Source organism: Oncorhynchus nerka, linkage group LG25 (genome assembly GCF_034236695.1).
Source record: "Oncorhynchus nerka isolate Pitt River linkage group LG25, Oner_Uvic_2.0, whole genome shotgun sequence".
Taxonomy (NCBI): Eukaryota; Metazoa; Chordata; class Actinopteri; order Salmoniformes; family Salmonidae; genus Oncorhynchus; species Oncorhynchus nerka.
This window is the reverse complement of record NC_088420.1, coordinates 27,024,995-27,047,894: the sequence shown is the minus strand read 5'-3', so window position 1 is coordinate 27,047,894 and position 22,900 is coordinate 27,024,995. Positions and strand designations below refer to the sequence as shown.

At 42.1% G+C, this 22,900-nt stretch overlaps 1 protein-coding gene across 3 annotated transcripts; it reads left to right on the top strand.

The window, feature by feature from the left end:
• Window positions 1-311: 311 nt before the first annotated feature.
• LOC115109288 (carbonic anhydrase 5B, mitochondrial-like) lies at window positions 312-14,649 on the top strand. 3 transcript variants are annotated; one of them, XM_029634039.2, is made up of 8 exons: window positions 312-435; window positions 520-891; window positions 3,171-3,368; window positions 3,837-3,955; window positions 4,906-5,001; window positions 6,708-6,770; window positions 10,739-10,897; window positions 11,035-14,649. In XM_029634039.2, the coding sequence occupies exons 2-8, from the start codon at window positions 750-752 to the stop codon at window positions 11,203-11,205; spliced, it is 948 nt and encodes a 315-aa protein (XP_029489899.1). In that variant the 5' UTR covers window positions 312-435; window positions 520-749; the 3' UTR covers window positions 11,206-14,649. The 3 variants fall into 3 exon arrangements, with proteins under 3 accessions (XP_029489899.1, XP_029489898.1, XP_029489901.1); XM_029634038.2 differs by having other exon boundaries at window positions 312-891; XM_029634041.2 differs by lacking the exons at window positions 312-435; window positions 520-891 and adding an exon at window positions 906-3,041.
• Window positions 14,650-22,900: the final 8,251 nt, after the last annotated feature.

Below are 22,900 nucleotides of genomic sequence, written 5' to 3'. Positions count from 1 at the left end.
ATCAGAATAGAACACTTGGGCTGTTTGTAAAGATGCATGTGTGTTCATCCACAATTGGAAACGACACAGTCAATGAGTGAGTTTTTGTTATAGAGAAAGCACTGCACATTTGACAATGTATCGTATTGAAGATCATGAGGCTCAGATGAATTGTGCTGTTATGACATATGACAAGAACCACACAGACATTTCAACAAAACTAAGCAAAAAGTACACCAAATATCTATGTCACGGGTCTAGATCTAGCGCATGTTGTTTGAAACGCCTCTCAGAGGATAAAGCCGATTGGTCGAAAGTCTTACACGAGCCCCACTCAACGATCTCTTCCTCTTGGAACCACATTATCGCTAACACTTTACAAACAATATTTCACCTTCATTGATTCGGAGCGCGCGATAGCAGTAGGTAGCCAATATAAACCGCCGCGGTGTTAAAGTAAGCACGCATCAACAGGCCAAGTGTAAACCTTTGGAATTTACGTGAATGTTTCAATCGTGTGAAAGCTTGTCTATTTTCCAGATCGATCAAGCGATAGTGTGGAGAGAGCCAGCCGGCAGCCATCCGAAACTGTCAAGTGTGGAAGAAGAGGGGCCATAACGCAACTCCTGTTGTTGTTTCTGACTGAAAACATATGAAACCGAACGACTCGGGAGACGGGAGCAGTTTTAATTCGACGTTTTGCCTTACCTGAAAAGATAACACAATTGACTCTCGCAAACTTCGAGTAGCCTATTCGAAGAACCGTGGTCATGGTGGCTCTCTCATCGATCGTGAACCCACTTGCCCGGCATCTGCAGAGACATGTCATCAAGCAAACTAAAGGTCAACGGTTGATACCTGTGAGAAGATGCAACCTCACTGCATGTTCAAGCAAATATGTGCTTTCAGCGTGTAAGTGTCGAAACTTTAAAAGTACGGTAGCTTTCATCATATTACAGCTGAATTATCATTAGCTGCAGTTGAATTCGCTAGCTGTTTGCTCTTCATTTCATAAGACTAGAACAATGACATTAATGTTCAGTCCAGCTGGCCGCTGAGATTACATGAGAAATAAGACCGTTTCAATCGCTCAAGCAATAGTAACATAAATGGCTACGCTGTAATCGAAATCCACAATGTCTACATTACTAAAGGGTTCATTAATGGCCTTGTTTTGATAGCAACGGGTGCACAAAGAATACATGGAAATCAAGGACTGGATTTCTGCATGAGTGAATTGGCGTCACATTTTCAGGGGGAAATAGTTCATTCTAAACTTCTGGCCGGGTACTGGTTTTGATTGTAACTATGGTGTGTACATACACATGTCAATTTGATCATAACTGTGATCACAATTTATGTTTATCTTTTGTATTTTATTTTCTAACTTGGCCTATTTTACACTGCATGTTTGGTTTATGGTCTTGTCTTTACTCAAGACATTATGCATTATTCCAAGGGTTCTCAGATATAAGCACTGCATACCGGTGGGAACATGTGAACTAAAATCCCAGCGCTCTGTTTTAATGTTTAGAACCATCAATCATTGCATGCATTACGTTTTTTGAAACATATGGAATTTATTTCATACTGTATAAGCGAGAAATAATATTTAAAAATATGTTCACTTAATGTAGCAGATTTGCACAGATCCATATGGCTGTGTGTGCATCCAGCTGACAAACTACACTTCCGCTACACCTTCTCCCCAGTTACGCTTAGCACAGGTGGTCGCCTCTGTCTTCCGTAAACAAGCATTAACAAAGGTGTTCGCTGGGCTTCTTCCACAATGATCCTGACAAACCATTTCTGTATGAGCCTCGCTTTGTGCAGTGGGGCATTGTCATGCTGAAACAGGAAAAGGCCTTCCCTAAACTATTGCCACAAAGTTGGATGCACAGAATTGTCTAGAATGTCATTGTATACTGTAGCGTTAAGATTTCACAACTGGAACAAAAGGGCCTAGCCCGAACCATGAAAAACAGCACCAGACCATTATTCCTCCTCCACCAAACTTTACAGTTGGCACTATGCATTGGAACAGGTAATGCTCTCTTGGCATTCACCAAACCCAGATTCGTCTGTCGGACTGCCAGATGGTGAAGCGTGACTCATTACCCCAGAGAAAGTGTTTTCACTGCTCCAGAATCCAATGGCGGCAAGTTTTACACAATGCTTGTCTATGGAGATTGCATGGGTGTGTGCTCAATTTTATACACCTGTCAGCAACGGGTGTGGCTGAAATAGCCACACCCGTCCACATACTTACTTCATGAATATCTAGCAGATTGTAACGAGTAATGTGATCTATTAGTCATTGCAGGATAGCTACTGTTTGGCGTATCACAGAGAATTTTCGATCAACTTTAACTTGGCGACACTGTCTTCGTCCTCGATTCGGTCAAACATATCTTCTAATAGGTCTGTGTTCAGTTGCAGGTGGTTCGTTCGAATTTAGATAATGCTAGTAAGAATAGGCCCTTTTCTTTCAGGTACAGTAGCAAAATGGATAATTGTTAATACATTTTTCCATTAAATACCTTTTCCAAACCTTTTCCTTTGTCGTAGGTTAAGCATTCACATAGGTTAAGCATTCACAGTCCCATTGGCAGAGCGGTCAGTGACTGATGTAAATTGCATCATAGGCAGTTATTGTTTTGCAACCCAATGGCAAAACCAGGAAGTCGTAGTAGATTTATTTTAACGCCAGAAGATGTACATCTATGAAACGTTCCATTCAGAGCTGAACTAGTGTCTCCCATTCCTGCTGCGGAGTAGACCTGGTGGGCTGCCAATACATTCCGCGAGTCTGTTTCTGTAGCCTACCCACATTTGGCTTATCCTGTAATTTCCTTTCAATAGGAGTTACTGAAGGAAGTGTCTCTTTTTCCTCCTGCTTTTTACATATCTTAAACGGAATGAACGGAGGAGGCTTAGACTACTGGTCTCACAAAGTTTTCAGAATTGCTTGTCTACTTTGAGACATTTGATCTTATGTTATTTGGGAATTTGACTTATTGCCTATTTTAGAATGCAGGAAGCTGGAGAGTACACTATGAAAAGTAAGTGTCAGCATTTCTTACAGTAGGCTAAGCAATAGGACCTAATGTGATTTACTAAAGACAAGCTGCTGTTTTACATTTTACTATCAGACTAGATTTAAATCCCCTCTCTCATGCTTTTGACTCCAGTGCATCCGATGTGGCAGGGACCACTTGTTGCTCCTGGGGGCAACAGACAATCTCCGATCGATATTCGGGTGCGCAAGAGTGTGTTTGATCCGCATCTCAAGCCGCTGACCCCGGATTACGACCCCAGGACATGTTCACAGATATGGAACAACGGGTACTCATTCCTGGTTGAGTACGATGACACCACTGACAAATCCAGTAAGCAGTTTCTGTTCTGCTGCGTGACCTGATTTAAAACTGCAATGCCTGCCACGTGGAACATGATTTTGATTTACATTTAGGTATCCCTGCTCTTGGCTTATTTCTCAACATCATGGTCTTAACTTATTGTTTAGACAGTCTAATTACTTTAATTTTCAATCCAATATTATTTCAGAAATGTATATTTTATTAACCGCTAGACTTTACATAAATATGTATACCAAGAGGCACTTTTTTTTTTTAACAGTAGGCTAATTATTCTGTCATTTAATTCTTAGTTCTGCTTTTCATGTGTGTTTGTGTAAGAAGAGGATACATATGTTTTAACAAGTATGTTTATATAATCATGTTTAACTCGCCACAGCTGTTGTGTGTATTAATTACGGTTTCTTCTCATTATTGTATGCGTCTCTAACACAACATTGATGAGTGGTCGATTTCTTCTCGTCGCTCTCTCCCTCTCAGCACTTAAAGGGGGTCCTCTGGAGGACAACTTCCGGCTGTGTCAGTTCCACTTCCATTGGGGGGAGAGCAACGCATGGGGCTCTGAGCACACAGTGGACCGCCGCCTCTTCCCTGCTGAGGTAGCTACTGCACGTCCTCTTACTTAACAGAGAGTGTCTGTATTTAAATGTTAACTTTGTTGAATGACTCTAGCTATGCTATAGTAAGAACCTCCTAACATGTCAAGTCTAATAGAGTCATAGTCTTCAGGAGACTGTGGCATGGAACGATAGATAGTAGGGACTGCTTAGTTATCAAGTCAATGCTGATGCCCTAGCCAATCCATGACGACATTGGCATGCAATTTCTGTGACAGGGGGATTGTGCTGTTGGAAACCTCTACGTATAGAAACAGAATGCATTCTGTTCTATCCTTAAAGCCCACCTTTTAATGTGTGATCTATTTTCATATTTTTCCACTCACCTAAAGCATACTTATGCAATAGAGGGAGTACTACTGTATGTCTGGGGGAGGGTGCCATGCCAAGCTGGTGTTAGTGGCTGTGAGAATCTGACCATGTCAGGGTTCTCAACACTCCCCAGGTGCAGTGTGTGTACAGAGGCTCAAGTTACGATTACAGCACACAACTCGCTCTGTGTGCCTAATAGGAGCACACCACCGTGGGTAACCGAGATAATGGATCCTTCTCAGTTTACTTATTGGGTTGTACCATTCTTTATAGAAATGTCCCCAGATCCCAGGGTGAATAGGGATCTGTGGTGTGAGTATGGGTAGGGTTGGGTTGGACGCTCCGATGGAGTAAAACAAAGAGCAGCTGCATTTAATAGCTACTGATAACCGTCTGTTCAGGATGGAGGATTTTCATTCAGAATCTGCTAATTTTTTGTTGTTACAGTTTTGATAATTGATTGTTCTACCACGAAGGTAACCGTTTATCTTGAGAATGATATTAAAGATTCATAATTATCCAGCAGCAAATATAATCTGTGACACATTGCATTTGAATTCTCTGGGTGTGTGGATAAATAGGTTCTAATTAATGTATGGCGTTGCCTTTTGTGTTGATAGCTCCACATGGTCCACTGGAACTCTGATAAGTACAGCCGGTTTGAGGAGGCGGTGATGGAGGAGAATGGACTGGCTGTTATCGGGGTTTTCCTCAAGGTAATTTATTGCTTCTTGTTAACATAGCGAAGCATCCCTACCACATGCAACCCACCACCACTGTCATACATACTTGACCATATACAGTTGAAGTCGGAAGTTTACACACACTTAGTTTGGAGTCATTAAAACTCATTTTCCAACCACTCCACAAATTTATTGTCAACAAACTATAGTTTTGGCAAGTCGGTTAGGACATCTACTTTGTGCATGACGACACAAGTAATTTTTCCAACAATTGTTTACAGACAGATTATTTCACTTATAATTCACTGTATCACAATTCCAGTGGGTCAGAAGTTTACATACACAAAGTTGACTATGCCTTTAAACAGTTTGGAAAATTCTAGAAAATTATGTAATGGCTTTAGAAGCTTCTGATAGGCTGATTGACATAATTTGAGTCAATTGGAGGTGTACCTGTGGATGTATTTCAAGGCCTACCTTCAAACTCAGTGCCTCTTTGCTTGACATCATGGGAAAATCAAAAGACATCAGCCAAGACCTCAGGAAAAGAAATTGTAGACCTCCACAAATCTGGTTAATCCTTGGTAGGAATTTCCAAATGCCTGAAGGTACCACGTTCATCTGTACAAACAATAGTACACAAGTATAAACACAATGGGACCACGCAGCCGTCATACCGCTCAGGAAGGGGGCATGTTCTGTCTCCTAGAGATGAACGTACTTTGGTGCGAAACGTGCAAATCAATCCCAGAAAAACTGCAAAGGACCTTGTTAAGATGCTGGAGGAACCGGTACAAAAAGTATCTATATCCACAGTAAAACGAGTCCTATATCGACATAACCTGAAAGGCTGCTCAGCAAGGAAGAAGCCACTGCTCAAAAAATGCCATTTAAAAAGCCAGACTGTGGTTTGCAACTGCACATGGGGACAAAGATCGTACTTTTTGGAGAAATGTCCTCTAGTCTGATGAAACAAAAATAGAACTGTTTGGCCATAATGACCATCATTATGTTTGGAGGAAAAAGGGGAAGGCTTGCAAGTCGAAGAACACCACGTCAACCGTGAAGCACGGGGGTGGTTGCATCATTTTGTGGGGGTGCTTTGCTGCAGGAGGGACTGGTGCACTTCACAAAATAGATGGCATCATGAGGTAGGATAATTATGTGTATATATTGAAGCAACATTTCAAGACAGGAAGTTAAAGCTTGGTCGCAAATAGGTCTTCCAAATGGACAAGGACCCCAAGCATACTTCCAAAGTTGTGGCAAAATGGCTTAAGGACAACAAAGTCAAGGTATTGGAGTGTCTATCACAAAGCCCTGACCTCAATCCTAATGAAAATGTGTGTGCAGAACTGAAGAAGTTTGTGCTACCAAATAGTAATTGAGTGTATGTAATCTTCTGACCCACTGGAAATGTGAGGAACGAAATAAAAGCTGAAATAAATCACTACTATTATTCTGACATTTCACATCCTTAAAATAAAGTGGTGATCCTAACTGACCTAAGACAGGGAATTTTTACTATGATTAGATGTCAGGAATTGTGAAAAAGTGAGTTTAAATGTATTTGACTAAGGTTTATGTAAACTTCAGACTTCAGCTGTACACGTCATATACACACCATTTCAATATTTACTGACATTGAAATGTAAACACCCCATGCAGTGAATGTAAACACACAGCACATGCCTGACAGAAGGACTCAGTGCTCAGACACAGATTATTTTCCTCCTCAGATAGGGAAGAGACACGAGGGACTGCAGAAACTAGTAGATGTCCTACCTGCTGTCAGACACAAGGTGAGTTCAATGATTGACCACTTAAACCATGCAGGTGATTTTGTTGCCAAGGTTTCAGAGGGAACGTTTCAAGCAGGGGTTATATGTCGCTGTGTTTCTGAGAAGGCCGCCCAAATCTTAAGAACATAAGTAGTCAGTGCTGTACGACTCAGGTTGGTATTCTAGACAAGCCTCTCTCCGGTGGCACACACATGACATTTGTGTGACTATTGGAGTGCGAATTACACCATGCTATTTGGGGGATTCTCTATCAAATTTATTGGCCTAATAAATTACCTTTTAATGACATTTTAATGTGGCATGAACACAACCAGTCATATTTTCATCTGGTTGTCAAACAAATCACTTCAAAAAGTAGGCATGTTGGTCCACTCCAAAATAATTCCAGCATCCAAACTAGAGGTCAACCGATTATGATTTTTCAACGCCGATCCCGATTATTGGAGGACCAAAAAAAAAGCAGATACCGATTAATCGGCTTTTAATTTTTTTTTTTCATTATTATTATTTTTTTAATGTATTTGTAATAATGACAATTACAACAATACTGAATAAACACTTATTTTAACTTAATACATCAATTTAGCCTCAAATAAATAATGAAACATGTTCAATTTGGTTTAAATAATGCAAAAACAAAGTGTTGGAGAAGAAAGTAAAAGTGCAATATGTGCCATGTAAGAAAGTTAACGTTTAAGTTCCTTGCTCAGAACATGAGAACATATGAAAGCTGGTGGTTCCTTTTAACATGAGTCGTCAACATTCCCAGGTAAGAAGTTTTAGGTTGTAGTTATTCTAGGAATTATAGGACTATTTCTGTCTACCATTTGTATTTCATTAACCTTTGACTATTGGATGTTCTTATAGGCACTTTAGTATTGCCAGTGTAACAGTATAGCTTCCGTCCCTCTCCTCGCCCCTACCTGGGCTTGAACCAGGAACACATCGACAACAGCCACCCTCGAAGCAGCGTTACCCATGCAGAGCAAGGGGAACAACCACTCCGAGTCTCAGAGCGAGTGACGTTTGAAACGCTATTAGCGCGCACCCCGCTAACTAGTTAGCCATTTCACATCGGTTACACCAGCCTTACCTCGGGAGTTGATGGGCTTGAAGTCATAAACAGCGCAATGCTTGAAGCACAGCAAAAACGCACAAAAGTGCTGTTTGAATGAATGCTTATGAGCCTGCTGGTGCCTACCATCGCTCAGTTAGACTACTCTATCAAATCATAGACTTAGTTATAACATAATAACACGCAGAAATACGAGCCGTAGGTCATTAATATGGTCGAATCCGGAAACTATCATCTCGAAAACAAGACTTTTATTCTTTCATTGAAATACGGAACCGTTCCGTATTTTATCTAACGGGTGGCATCCATAAGTCTAAATATTCCTGTTAAATTGCACAACCCTCAATGTTATGTCATAATTATATAAAATTCTGGCAAATTAGGCTGCCCAAACTGTTGCATATATCCTGACTCTGCGTGCAATGAACGCAAGAGAAGTGACACATTTTCACCTGGTTAATATTGCCTGCTAACCTGGATTTCTTTTAGCTAAATATGCAGGTTTAAAAAATATATACTTCTGCGTATTGATTTTAAGAAAGGCATTGATGTTTATGGTTAGGTACACATTGGAGCAACGACAGTCCTTTTTCGCGAATACGCACCGCATCGATTATATGCAACGCAGGACACGCTAGATAAACTAGTAATATCATCAACCATGTGTAGTTAACTAGTGATTTTGATTGTTTTTTTTATAAGATAAGTTTAACGCTATCTAGCAACTTACCTTGGCTTACTGCATTCGCATAACAGGCAGGCTCCTCGTGGAGTGCAATGAGAGGCAGGTGGTTAGAGCGTTGGACTAGTTAACTGTAAGGTTGCAAGATTGAATCCCCGAGCTGATAAGGTCTGTCGTTCTGCCCCTGAACAAGGCAGTTAACCCACCGTTCCTAGGCCGTCATTGAAAATAAAGTGTTCTTAACTGACTTGCCTAGTTAAATAAAGATTAAATAAAGGTGTAAAAAAATAATAATAATAATCGGTGTCCAAAAATACCGATTTCCGATTTATTATGAAAACTTGATATCGGCCCAAATTAATCGGCCATTCCGATTTTACTCGGTCGACCTCTAATCCAAACTGCATGTATACTTGTGCTGTTTGACTGTTAATAGATTTGTTACAAAGCACCAAAATTGTTCCTAGTGTCATTCTGCGATTTCCATTGATTATTCTTACATTAATTGATGCGTCTTGCTGACAAATTGATATTTTTTTGTAGCCTGAAAAGTTGGGACACTTGAAATGGGGCTGAAACTGTCCCGGGAAAAATGGGATGGTCACACAATGTAATGTGTATTAGCATGATTTTCAAATATGCCTACCAGTAGTCAGTGATGTAGTGTTTAAAATTGAAAAAAAAGTAACACACTCAATGCATAAAATAAAAAAAAAGGTGGGTAAACAACATTTACTTGCGTTTATCCTTCACTAGGCCTACACCCCTACCGGTAGCCTACCCCCTCAGCCAAGGCCATTTCAAACACACGCAGAATAGGTAGCTTACATTCAATATAATACAGTTGAATCAAAACATGTTTTGCACCCTAGTTCATGAATTGTCATGAGTTAATGTTTGGAGTCTTCACAGATAATGGGACATAAAACAGTACCTTTCCTTATGTTAATGACATTTGACAGTGTTGTTATTTATTAAGTATTTAACAATTGGATTAGAATATTGAACTTAAACCCTGTACAAATAATGGATCTTGGAGATCTGGGAAAGTCCACTAAGTCTAACATTTCATTATGTGATGTTTCACAGTGAAAACAGTTTTCATGGGCACACAAATCCAAAGTAATGTAGGCCTATGCCATTGCAAAACCGAATGCTTTTAACCGAAAGAGTCAACTACTGTTATTAAGGTAAACTTGTTGGCTGGATTGGATGCGCATTGGTGTCTAGCTGTAGGCTAGTTGTCTAGTGATATTGTCGACCATCAGGTGATCCAGTAAAGAAAACTAATATTGATAGAAAATAATAAATGGTCTGGTACTTCTGGCCACGGTTGGCAGGGAGAACACCAGGACCTGCGCACACCTAAAAAACAGCAATGAGAGCTTTAAGCAGCTGACTGACAAAAGCAAACAATGATAAATCAATGGATAAATCTAATGCATTGGAATAAAGACATGTGCTATTTTTATCAAGGCTTCATGGCGAAAAATGACAAAGTATCTATGCTGAAAGGAGCTCGGCTGAAGCTGAAATTCAGCACTAGCCTACTGGATGGACAGCACCGCCACAGAAATAAATGGTTTAAACCATGACAGAGTTGGGGGTGTACGTTTCATATTTACCACTGCATTTTAAACACATAGGAGAATGGTTAAATTAGCATTATTTAGAGCCCCCCCCCCCCCTCACACACACACACCCCTTGTTACCTTCCAGAAGTATTACTGCAAAGGAACTTACTGTATGATCTGAGATGGGGAGACTGTCAACTTTAACTGCGGTCTAGTGGCCATGAGTCAAATTACATGCCTCTACAATTTATTTTCTTTTTTTTTTAACCTTTATTTAACTAGGCAAGTCAGTTAAGAACAAATTCTTATTTACAATGACGGCCTACCAAAAGGCCTCCTGCAGGGACTGGGGCCTGGGATTCAAATAAATAAATACAATATAAATCTAGGCCAAAACACACATCACAAGCGACACTACATAAAGAGAGACCTAAGACGACAACATAGCAAGGCAGCAACACATGACAACACCGCATGGTAGCAGCAGAAAACAGGGCACAGTCAACAGCACAATGGTCAAGAAGGTAGACAACAATACATCACACATTAAGGTTGGAAAATGGCAATTATTATTATAACTTATGACACGGTTGGCAGCACCATGTAACCCTTTCCTCTTTCCCTTTTTACACCTTAGGACAGTGTTGTTGAGTTCACTAGGTTCGACCCAGCCTGCCTACTGCCCACTAACATTGATGATTACTGGACGTATGCAGGGTCACTGACCACGCCTCCTCTGACCGAAGCAGTGACCTGGATTATCATGAAGCAGCACATCGAAGTCAGCCATGACCAGGTTAGTGTGTGAGTGAGAGCGTGTGTGGTAAAAAGGGAAGGAATGTTAGAACTACTGGTGGACTACACTTTAGTGACTTCACTCGGCTGTTCCATGTCTGCTTAACACATTCTCTCCCTGTCCGGTCTCTTCCTCAGCTGGCTGTGTTTCGGAGCCTTCTCTTCACCTCAGCAGAGGAGGAGGTGCAGAAGAGCATGGTCAACAACTTCCGTGTGCAGCAGTCGCTGCAGGGCCGCACTGTGCGTTCTTCGTTTACCCCCTTCCTGAAGGAGGAGCAACCGGCAAAGGGTCCACACACAGGCCACTGACCTTTACTCAGAGACTAACTTGGACTCTTCAAACCAAAATAATGCAATACCCTGGGAAGCACATTTTTAGCTAACAAAGTCTTACGTTTGACTCTACAGAAGTCATACTGCTGGCATCTTTCCAAACGCTTATGCATTCAGAAAGCACTCTGATTTCACTTAAGTGCCAGGGATTTTATAATTCCAATGTCACCATCTAAAAGCTGTTTTGTTGACCATCCTTGGCACTAGACAGCTGTCTCACTGCCTGCTGTCCTATCAATAAGTGAAAGGCATCATCAACACAGGGCAAGTGTATTGCTGTAGTCTATGCTAACAGATTTTTTTAAACCCCTGTCTCTTAGGTGAATTTTTTTTTTCTAGATGCTCTGAATGTTTAAGTTGTAAACCTTTTTTTATTCAGTCCTTAACAGTCCCACTTGAAATGCTTCCAGAAACCAATGAGGGATTATGCTGAAATAGAGGTAACTGTCAAAATAAAGGAAAACACCAACATGTATTGTCTTTAAGAGGGTGTTGGGCCACCACAGCTTTAATGTACAAGTGTCTGGAAGTCTTGGAGGGATGCGACACCATTCTTCCATGAGAAATTCCAGAATTGTTTGTTTTCCTCCAGGATCTCCCATAAGTGTTTAATTGAGTTGAGATCGGGTTACTGAGATGGCTATGGCATATGGCTTACATCGTTTTTATGCTCAAAACATTCAGTGACCACTCGTGCCCTGTGGATGGGGTTATTGTCATCCTATGGGGGCGTAGCCAAAATAATACATCACCCTAAGTAAGCATGATGGGCTGTTACCTGCTTAATTAACTCAGGAAGTGCACCCGTGGAAGCATCTGCTTTCAATATACTTTGTTTCCCTCATTTACTCAAGTGTTTCCATTATTTTGTCAGTTACCTGTACTTTTATACTATCACCGATTTAATAATCTCAAGCATAAGAATATCACCCTTGTGTATGAGCAGTACTCTTGCAGTAATTGTTCTCCTTCCTTGACAAAGTATTTGAGGTGAAGGGGCTCCATATATGGATGTGGGGTTTAGTTTGAAGGTTTTAAGCTCTGAACTTGTTTACTGCACACAGCCGAAGAGATTTGGTTCATTGTATTTGGGCCTAGCTAAGGCTCCAAACTGCACAAATGAGTGTTGCTCATTGCTTTGAAAGATGTTTTAGATGCAGTTGTGATTGATTTTATTACATAGTCTATTGAATGGACTAGAATGTACATCTCACTATCTGTAACTTAGAGGTAAAAATCATATGTGTAGGATCGACATCTTTTATAAGGCCTTATAAGCACAGGGACATTTGTTACAACTAATATGCTGAACTATTTTGTTGATATAGCAAACATCTGTATTTTAGCATGGGTGTCTAAGCATATTTCCTCTTGTAATCAAATTGTTCTGTTCTACTAAACAGGAATCTACCATAGTGCCTTCTATTTCATGCATCATACTGACACATTGCGGTCACCTCTGTTCTCATAGATCAATTGCTCATGGCAGTGTGTCTATTCTGTTGGGGCTTACTGGTCTAACGCATATCGATAATATTCTGCCCCTACCAAGCTTAACAGTCGGTCAATTTGTATGTTTGCCCGTTTCTGGTTTAGGCGCTGGGAGAGTTAAGAGAGGGTATCACATCATGCATCATTAACCTGTTTCTTGTTGGTTCTGTATTTATTTATTTATTGGTGGAGGTCGGTAGGTTTTTACTTGCCTTTTTAGAAGCACACAGACAGGAATCATTCTCCTGATATTTGTATTTAATTTCTTGAGACTTAAGCTTTTTCTGTACTTTATATCTCTCTATATATATAAAATTTGAGATGTTAAAGTTCCCAGCAGAACTGGACAGGGATTACAGTGGAACCAACTACATGCATCAACTTTAAAACATAACTACACTTAATGTTATGCTTTAATAGCGTTCCAAAAGGTTAACTGTAATATAAGCACTGCTATTCCCCATGTTGACACAAAACCATGAAACATGATACAGCAATTGTAATACCTTGCTGCCTATTTTCCATTAGCCTACTTCTAGTTGCAGTATTCTGGGTGTGCCTTCCAGTGCTTCACTATTTTCATCAAAGAAAGGGAGTGATTGAATAAAGAGAGGGGGGAGGGTCTTAAGTTTGCAGTGTTCAGAGAATGTGAACTAGGTGCTAAAAAGATTGGAGGAGAAAGGGATTGATTGGTTTGTTCTATAAACAGGGAATGAAAAGGGAGCAGACATTGAGGCAACATTGGTATTGTTTGTTCTATAAAGCATTACGTGAGTGAATGGTTGTCTTTGTGATCATTCAATAACAATGTTCCTGTATAAACTGTCCCTTGTGGGGCCTCTCCCTTGAAAGAGCCACCTGGCCCTCTCCCCACTAGGTCAATTGCAGAGAAGAAGTAGCTTGACACTAACCTGTTTTGAAAACTGTACAGCACTGTCCAAACACAGGAACCGTAAGACTCTTGCCCTCTATACCCAAATGACACTTGCCTGTTTCACTGCGTTCACTATGAAATTAAAGATGGCATTTTGTTACACCAGAGTTTAGGGGAACAATGTTGGGGTACAGGGAGGATTTGAACACAGTTCTGAATGGTTATACATTTCATGTGGGCATTTTTATGGGTGCTGATTGGTTTGATGGTAAGTAGAGAGATTTTATTTTCTGTTGTAACTGGTACGAGGCCTATTTTTCAAGCTTCCATTTGTCTTGGTCTGTTTAGTTATGATCTGCCTTTTTAAATATTTGAAATGATACTCTCCAGTGGGAGGTTTCCATTCGTTTAACTGTATTTTTATAGTTTTCAAATGATAAATACTAAACGGACACAAATGTTGTTGTACTATAATGACTATGTACTTTAAAAATTGATCATTAGTCTTGGTTAATATGTCCTCTGGTGAACTGCTGTATTTTAATGTGTCTGCCATCAATGCCTATTTTAAACGTGTAAAAGTTAGTATGCACAATGATCTCGATCGATATACAATGTGTACAAAACATTAACACCTTCCTAATATTGCTGGCCGATGTTGACGCCAATGCTTCCCACAGTTGTGTGAAGTTGGCTGGACGTCCTTTGGGTAGTGGACCATTCTTGATACAAGGGAAACTGTGAAAAACCCAGCAGCGTTGCAGTTCTTGATGCAAACCGGTGCGCCTGGCACATACTACCATACCCTGTTCAAAGACACTTCAATCTTTTGTCTAGCCCATTCACCCTCTGACACACACACAATCCATGTGTCAAGGCTTAAAAATATTTTTTTTACCTGTCTCCCCTGCATCTACACTGATTTGAAGTGGATTTGTCAAGTGACATCAATTAGGGATCCTATCATTCACCTGGTCAGTCTGTCATGGAAAGAGCATGTGTTCTTAATGTTTTGTACACTGTGTACATGTTTTACATAAATACGACTTGCAGTACTTCCCCTTTCTTTGTTTGCTACTTGGCAGGTGTTTTCCTGAGGCTAGAGGAGTATGCTGTAGTACATGTTGTATTTGTTTGATCGTCGGGCAGCCACATTCCTGCCCCATGGGCCTTGAGGAGCTGTGGTTCAAGGGATAAGTTGGGGCCCCTCTTCCAACAGGCCTGTTATTGCACCAGGTGCCGGATTGGCCCAGTCCAGCTGGGCAACCAGGAAGTGGTGCTACTATCATGTCCCACAGGCCTAAAACACCACAGGGATGGACCTTACATCCTTTGCTGACAGAATGTTTATATATAAGATTAATAATAAAGAAATGCCTATTTTATTTTGATGTGCAGGTGCTATTAAAAAAAACTATGGAATGGAAGAAAGGGAAACGCTACTAAGGTACACAATAGTACATTTTGGTAGATATAAGGTGCCCCTTGGTAAAAGGGCTAAATTGGTCATCAAAAAAGAAAGGAGGACCAAGGCACTTCATATAATTCATTAAAATGCCTTTAATATGGAATGTTCAATAGAAACAAAGTTTTTTAAAAACCGGCGTGTTTCGGCTGCATGGCCTTCATCAGGGAGTACCAAAATAAAAGAATACAATGTCCTCTTTTGAACAGCTTTTCCAATTAGCCCTAATTGAAAGGAGTGGTTACAAAATGGATTGGACACACCTAGTAAGCAATAATATACACATTAAAAGGTGAAATGCTGTAGCTATGTTATCATAAAGATACAACTCCAAGCTAGAAGTATCAGAACACTTAGAAAGGTAGTTCTAACCTTAAATATGACTGGGAGAATTGTCAAGAATAAGAAAGCTATATATTCCATAGTACACTAGAACACAGCAAAACATGAACAACAACAGTCTAAACATAGCTGATGGCAATTGAGCAAAATGTCCACTAGATGACAGCAAATGGACCCATCACGACCCTACAGGAAGGGTGAGAAATCCATATCTTCATTTAAATCAGGGTATTTAGTGGCCTGTAGTTTGTAAATCCAAAAACGTTCCCTTTGGTTTAACTGTTTAAGACGGTCCCCTTTTCTAATAGAGGCCGAAACATAATCAATACCCATAGCTTGTAGGGAGGCAGGGTTGCCATGGTGTAAGGACCTGTAGTGCCATGCCATGGGGTAGTCTTCATTGCCTACCCGTATGGCGTACTTGTGTTCCGCTAAACCAGTGGTCACCAAACTGCGGGCCGGATACGGCCCGTCAGCACATTTGGCCCGGCCCTCTGAACAATACCAGAGACGCTATCGAATTTTTTTCCTATTTGGCCTCCAGAAAAAAAATCCTAGGCCCGGCCCTGTCAAAGAGAGAACGGAATAATGGCGAAAAGGTTAGGTAAGAGAAAAATTGATTCAGAATGCAGGGTATTTAACCTGCAGTGGACAAACAATTTTTTTTGTTCAATGCAAAGAAAAGGCTGTTTGTCTCATCTGTCAAGAGACGGTGGCGGTATTCGAAGAATACAATCTTCGCCGACACTATGAATCCCGTCACAAAGACAAGTACGATAGCTTGCAAGGCCAAATACGAGCAGACAAACTCTCAAAGCTAAAAAGTGGACTACTATCTCAGCAGAATACATTTGTACGCCAAGCTCAGCTGAACCAGGCATCCGTTCGGGCCAGCTTTCGGGTTGCTAAACTGATAGCAAGAAGCGGTAAGCCTTTCACTGACGGAGAGTTTGTTAAGAAATGTATGGATGCTGTCGCGGAGGAGGTGTGTCCCGAGAAGAAAGATGCATTTAATGCCGTAAGTCTGTCGGCGAGTACAATCACCAGACACGTTGAAGAAATCGGGAGTAATGTATATGCCCAGCTGCAGCAGAAGACGAAAGAATTTGACTTTTTTTCATTAGCACTGGATGAGAGCACGGATGTGCAAGACACAGCGCAACTGCTCATTTTTATTCGTGGAGTTAGCGCAAACTTTGAGATATGCGAGGAGCTGGCAGCCCTCCAAAGTCTCAAAGGGACTACAACTGGAGAGGATATTTTTGACAAAGTGTGCCAAACCATGGAGAAGTTGGACCTGGACTGGTCAAAGCTAGCTAGCATCACGACTGACGGGGCTCCTAGCATGGTGGGCGAAACTCGCGGTCTAATAGGACGCATGAACCGGGAGTTGGAAAAAAGGGGTCTCACCGCCCCGCTACGAGTCCACTGCCTAATTCACCAGCAAGCACTGTGCTGCAAAGTGTTGAAGTGGGATTCTGTAATGAAGGTTGTGGTGTCGTGCATAAACTTCATCAGAGCAAAGGGACTTAAACACAGGCAGTTCCAAGAATTCCTGTCTGAACTGGAGTCTACGCACGGAGATGTGCTACAGAGGTCCGATGGCTGAGCCGGGGCAGAGTTTTGAGGCGTTTTTACGAGCTGCTACCCGAAATTAACGCATTTCTTCATTTAAAAGACAAAACGGTCCCAGAGCTGATCGACCCAGAATGGAAATGGCACCTCGCATTTTTAACAGACGTGACAGAAATACTTAACAGCCTTAACTTGCAGCTACAAGGGGAGGGGAAACTCATTTGCGACATGTATTCACACATAAAAGCATTTGAGGTGAAATTAGCGCTGCTTTTGGAACAAGTGAAAAAGCGCAACTTCGTCCATCTTCCTGCTACCCAAAACCTGTCGACAGAGAACCCAGCGGTCCCGTTCCCAGCTGAAAAGTGCGTGGAAGCACTGGAAATGCTGAAGGCAGAGTTCGGTGTGCGATTCAGTGAACTACATGTTCATGCAAAAGAAATCCGTCTTTTTCAGAACCCCTTTGTTGCCGACATTGATGAAGCCCAGCCTTCATATCAGTTTGAGTTGGCTGAGTTACAGAACTGTGATGTTCTGAAAGACGCATTCAAGCCCAACAGTCTCATTGACTTCTATGCCGCCCTCCCAAACGACACATATCCAAACATCAAAAAACACGCAATGAAAATGTCCACAGTTTTTGGCAGCACGTATATCTGCGAGAAAACCTTTTCTCGCATGAAACTGCTGAAAACCCCGATGAGATCAAGATTGACAGATGAACATTTGCATCAGTGCTTGAGACTGGCTATAACTAGAATGGAACCTGATATTCAACTTCTCACCAGCCAGATGCAGGCCCACAGTTCACACTGATGAACATACATAGGTAAGCTCACTTTTCTGACTTGAATGAGTAATTCTGAGCATAAACAAATATAATCATAATAAAATCTACTGGGATAAAATCCATCTTTACAACCATACTGGTAGTGAAATGTATTGTGCTGTATCACTTAGTTCAGTTTCTCAACCTGCTTCTTTTGTGGTTTTCACAGGGAAGTTGATGAGAGAGAGCTGCAAACAGCGGTGTCTACAAGCCTACTGGAACCTACAAAAGGATTATAAGGAAGGAACACAAGAACTTTAAGAGACTGCTCATATGTGTCAGAGAGATTCTGCTCTGACAACTGAGCTGAACTTTTATCTGTTAAGATTGTGCATGGCACGACAGAAAGTTAATGTTCCATGGCTTTTTTTTCTATGAAGAACCCAGAGAGAGTTAATTAGTTATTATTTATTTCCTGTTTTTTCTGTGAAGAACTCAGAGAGGGTTATTTAGTCATTATTTATTTCATTAATAGTGTTATTATTTGTTTCCTGACTTTTTTTCTGTAAAGAACCTGGAAAGGGTTATTTGGTTATGTGTGGCTTTCTGGAAAACAATAAATTTTTTAAGCTCCCCTACGATCGTCACACTTTTTCTGTTACAAACTGACACCGGCCCCCCATCAGAGAAGGGAAAAGTTATGTGGCCCTCACAGGAAAAAGTTTGGGGACCCCTGCGCTAAACGGTCTTGAAGGCATCTCTTTGTCCATCCAATGTAGAACACCTTGCACTGTGTTGACATGAGTGGTTTTGCAGTTAATTAAATGCTTGACGTAATAACTCAAATTTGGAAGCTGTGTCAACAAAATACTTCTGTGCAATATTTCTGCAATGGTTACATTTAAAAGACTTGGTCAAGCCAAGTTTTTTGAGAGTCACCCGGAAGATAACTGTGGACTAATTTATTATTTAGGGTAGGACATCTCTTAAAGCTTATGACTGGTGGCTCAGGAAAGACTTGGCGTAGAAGCATATCACTTTGGATGATTCCCCAATTATTTTTAATGATTATTTTAATGTTCTCTGCTTCAGTGCTATATTTTGTAACAAAATACACTCTCTCTGATGTGTCATGAGGCACTCCCCTTCGCAACAAGTTCTCTCTGTCAAGTAATCCAGCCCTTATACCTGCATCTTTCAGGACCTGAACGCTGTAGCCTCGATTCAAGAAGCGATTCTCCAATTCAGCAGATTTGACACTGTAGTCCGTTTCCTAATCGCAAATTCTGCGGACTCTTTGGAATTGGCCATATGGAATATTAGCCTTTTGGGGTGAAAGCTGTCTGCCCTCAGAATGGTATTCCCATCTGTAGGCTTCCTAAAGATTGATGTGTGCAAATAACCTGTCATTTTTACTAATGTCGAGGTCCAAAAAATGAATGTTATCCTTGCTGTACTCCATAGTTAGTTTGATGTGAGGGTTAATGAATGTTATCCTTGCTGTACTCCATAGTAAGTTTGATGTTAGGTTTAATGTTGTTAAGGTATTGGTGGAAGGAAATAAGTTCATCTTCAAAGCCGGACCAAAACAGGCAAACATCATCAATATAGCGTCCCCACCATATAATCCGGTCAAAGAAATGGTTATTAGAAGGATCCAAAATGAAGTTATTTTCCCATTTATCCAAGTACAAACCAGCGTAGGAAGGGCTGTATAGCTCCCATGGCACACCCTTTGACCTGTTTAATACGGTCCTGAAAGATAAAGATGTTATGATTAAGAGTCCATTCAGTCAGTGAGACAATGAATTCATAAGTCATAATTCATAAGCTTTAAGAGATGTCCTACCCTAAATGACAAATTAGTCCACAGCTATCTTCCGGGTGACTCTCAAAAAACTAGCTTGGAGTTATCTTTTTTTTAATGTTTACATTTTTTTTTTTATCCCCTTTTCTCCCCAATTTCATGGTATCCAATTGTTAGTAGTTACTATCTTGTCTCATCGCTACAACTCCCGTACGGGCTCGGGAGAGACGAAGGTCGAAAGCCATGCGTCCTCCGAAACACAACCCAACCAAGCCGCGCTGCTTCTTTAACACAGCGCGCATCCAACGCGGAAGCCAGCCGCACCAATGTGTCGGAGGAAACACAGTGCACCTGGCGACCTGGTTAGCGTGCACTGCACCCGGCCCGCCACAGGAGTCGCTGGTGCGCGATGAGACAAGGATATCCCTACCGGCCAAACCCTCCCTAACCTGGACGACGCTAGTGTAACAGTATAACTTTAGACCGTCCCCTCGCCCATACCCGGGCGCGAACCAGGGACCCTCTGCACACATCAACAACAGTCACCCAAGCAGCATCGTTACCCATCGCTCCACAAAAGCCGCGGCCCTTGCAGAGCAAGGGGAACTACTACTTCAAGGTCTCAGAGCAAGTGACGTCACCCATTGAAACACTATTTAGCGCGCACCACCGCTAACTAAGCTAGCGTTTCACATCCGTTACACTAGGCCAATTGTGCGTCACCCTACGGACCTCCCGGTCGCGGCCGGCTGCGACAGAGCCTGGGCACGAACCCAGAGTCTCTGGTGGCACAGCTGGCACTGTAATGCAGCGCCCTAGACCATTGCGCCACCCAGGAGGCCCTGGAGTTGTATCTTTATGATAACATAGCTACAGCATTTCACCTTTTAATGTGTATATTATTGCTTACTAGGTGTGCCCAATCAATTTTGTAACCACTCCTTTCAATTAGGGCTAATTGGAAAAGCTGTTCAAAAGAGGACATTGTATTTTTATTTTGTACTCCCTGATGAAGTCCATGCAGCCGAAACACATCATTAAAAAAATAATAATAATAAAGTTTTTGTGAATTTGACCCCTTCCCCCAATTTCATGGTATCCAATTGCTTTAGTAGCTACTATCTTGTCCCATCGCTACAACTCCTGTACGGGCCCGGGAGAGACACAGGTTGAAAGTCATGCGTCCCCTACCAGCCAAGCCCTCCCTAACCCAGACGACGCTAGGCCAATTGTGCATCGCCCCACGGACCTCCCGGTCGCGGCCGGTTACGACAGAGCCTGGGTGCGAACCCAGAGTCTCTGGTGGCACAGCTGGCGCTGCAGTACAGCATTTTAATTAATTATATGAAGAGTGCCTTGGTCCTCCTTTCTTTTTGAAAACTATGGAATGGGTTACTCATCTGGGCCAAGTCATGTAGTTAAAGTAAGGGTGATTGTATCTCCCATATAATACCACAAGTCTTTTATGGGACATGCCATCACCTTTTACTTTTTTTGGACTTTGTCTTTGATTTGATTTTGTGAGCCCATGTGGTTATGTTATAGGATGGTCATATTGGGGCGTGTTGAATGTGTCTCTTATGATGTCCTCAATAGGGTGGGAAAAGGAGGGAGGGTACAATAGTCAATATTGCAGAAAGATGGTTTGTCTGTGGAACAAGGTACTTGTCTTTAGTCGTTACTCAGCATTGGGCTTGTCATGCTATGAGATATGCGGGGCAGTAGTAGGCACTGAAGTAGCAGAATATGCTGAAGTTACAGGGCTTGTACCTATGAAGCACTTCAATACACCAAACACTTTGAATTACATCAAATCAAATTTCAAATGTATTTATATAGCCCTTCTTAAATCAGCTGATATCTCAAAGTGCTGTACAGAAACTCAGCCTAAAACCCTAAACAACAAGCAATGTAGGTGTAGAAGCACAGTGCTTAGGAAAAACTCCATAGAAAGGCCAAAACCTAGGAAGAAACCTAGAGAGGAACCAGGCTATGAGGGGTGGCCAGTCCTCTTCTGGCTGTGCCAGGTGGAGATTATAACAGAACATGGCCAAGATGTTCAAATGTTCATAAATGACCAGCATGGTCAAATAATAATAATCACAGTAGTTGTCGAGGGTGCAGCATGTCAGCACCTCAGGAGTAAATATCAGTTGGCTTTTCACAGCCGATCATTAAGAGTATCTCTACCGCTCCTGCTGTCTCTAGAGAGTTGAAAACAGCAGGTCTGGGACAGGTAGCACGTTCGGTGAACAGGTCAGGGTTCCATAGCCGCAGGCAGAACAGGTGAAACTGGAGCAGCAGCACGGCCAGGTGGACTGGGGACAGCAAGGTGTCATCATGCCAGGTAGTCCTGAGGCATGGTCCTAGGGCTCTGGTCCTCCGAGAGAGGGAAAGAAAGAGGGAATTAGAGAGAGCATACTTAAATTCACACAGGACACCGGATAAGACAGGAGAAGTACTCCAGATATAACAGACTGACCCTAGCCCCCCAACACAAACTACTGCAGCATAAAGGCTGAGACAGGAGGGTTCGGGAGACACTGTGGCTCCGTCCGATGATACCCCCGGACAGGGCCAAACAGGTAAGATATACCCCCACCCATTTTGACAGAGCACAGCCCCCACACCACTGGAGGGTTATCTACCACCAACTTACCATCCTGAGACAAGGCCGAGTATAGCCCACAAAGATCTCCGCCACGGCACAACCCTAGGGGGAGGGGGGGGTCCACCCGGACAGGCAGATCACGTCAGTGACTCAACTCACTCAAGTGACGCACCCCTCCTAGGGACGGCATGGACCATGCACCAGTAAGCCAGTAAGCCAGTGACTCAGCCCCTGTAATAGGGTTAGAGGCTGAGAATCCCAGTGGAGAGAGGGGAACCGGCCAGGCAGAGACAGCAAGGGCGGTTCGTTGCTCCAGAGCCTTTCCGTTCACCTTCACACTCCTGGGCCAGACTACACTCAATCACAGACCCACTGAAGAGATGTGTCTTCAATAAGGACTTAAAGGTTGAGACCGAGTCTGTGTCTCTCACATGGGTAGGCAGACCATTCCATAAAAATTGAGCTCTATAGGAGAAAGCCCTACCTCCAGCTGTTTGCTTAGAAATTCTAGGGACATTTCAGGAGGCCTGCGTCTTGTGACCGTAGCGTATGTGTAGGTATGTACGGCAGGACCAAATTGGAAAGATAGGTAAGAGCAAGCCCATGTAATGCTTTGTAGGTTAGCAGTAAAACCTTGAAATCAGCCCTTGCCTTAACAGGAAGCCAGTGTAAGGAGGCTAGCACTGGAGTAATATGATACATTGTTTTGGTTCTAGTCAGGATTCTAGCAGCCGTAT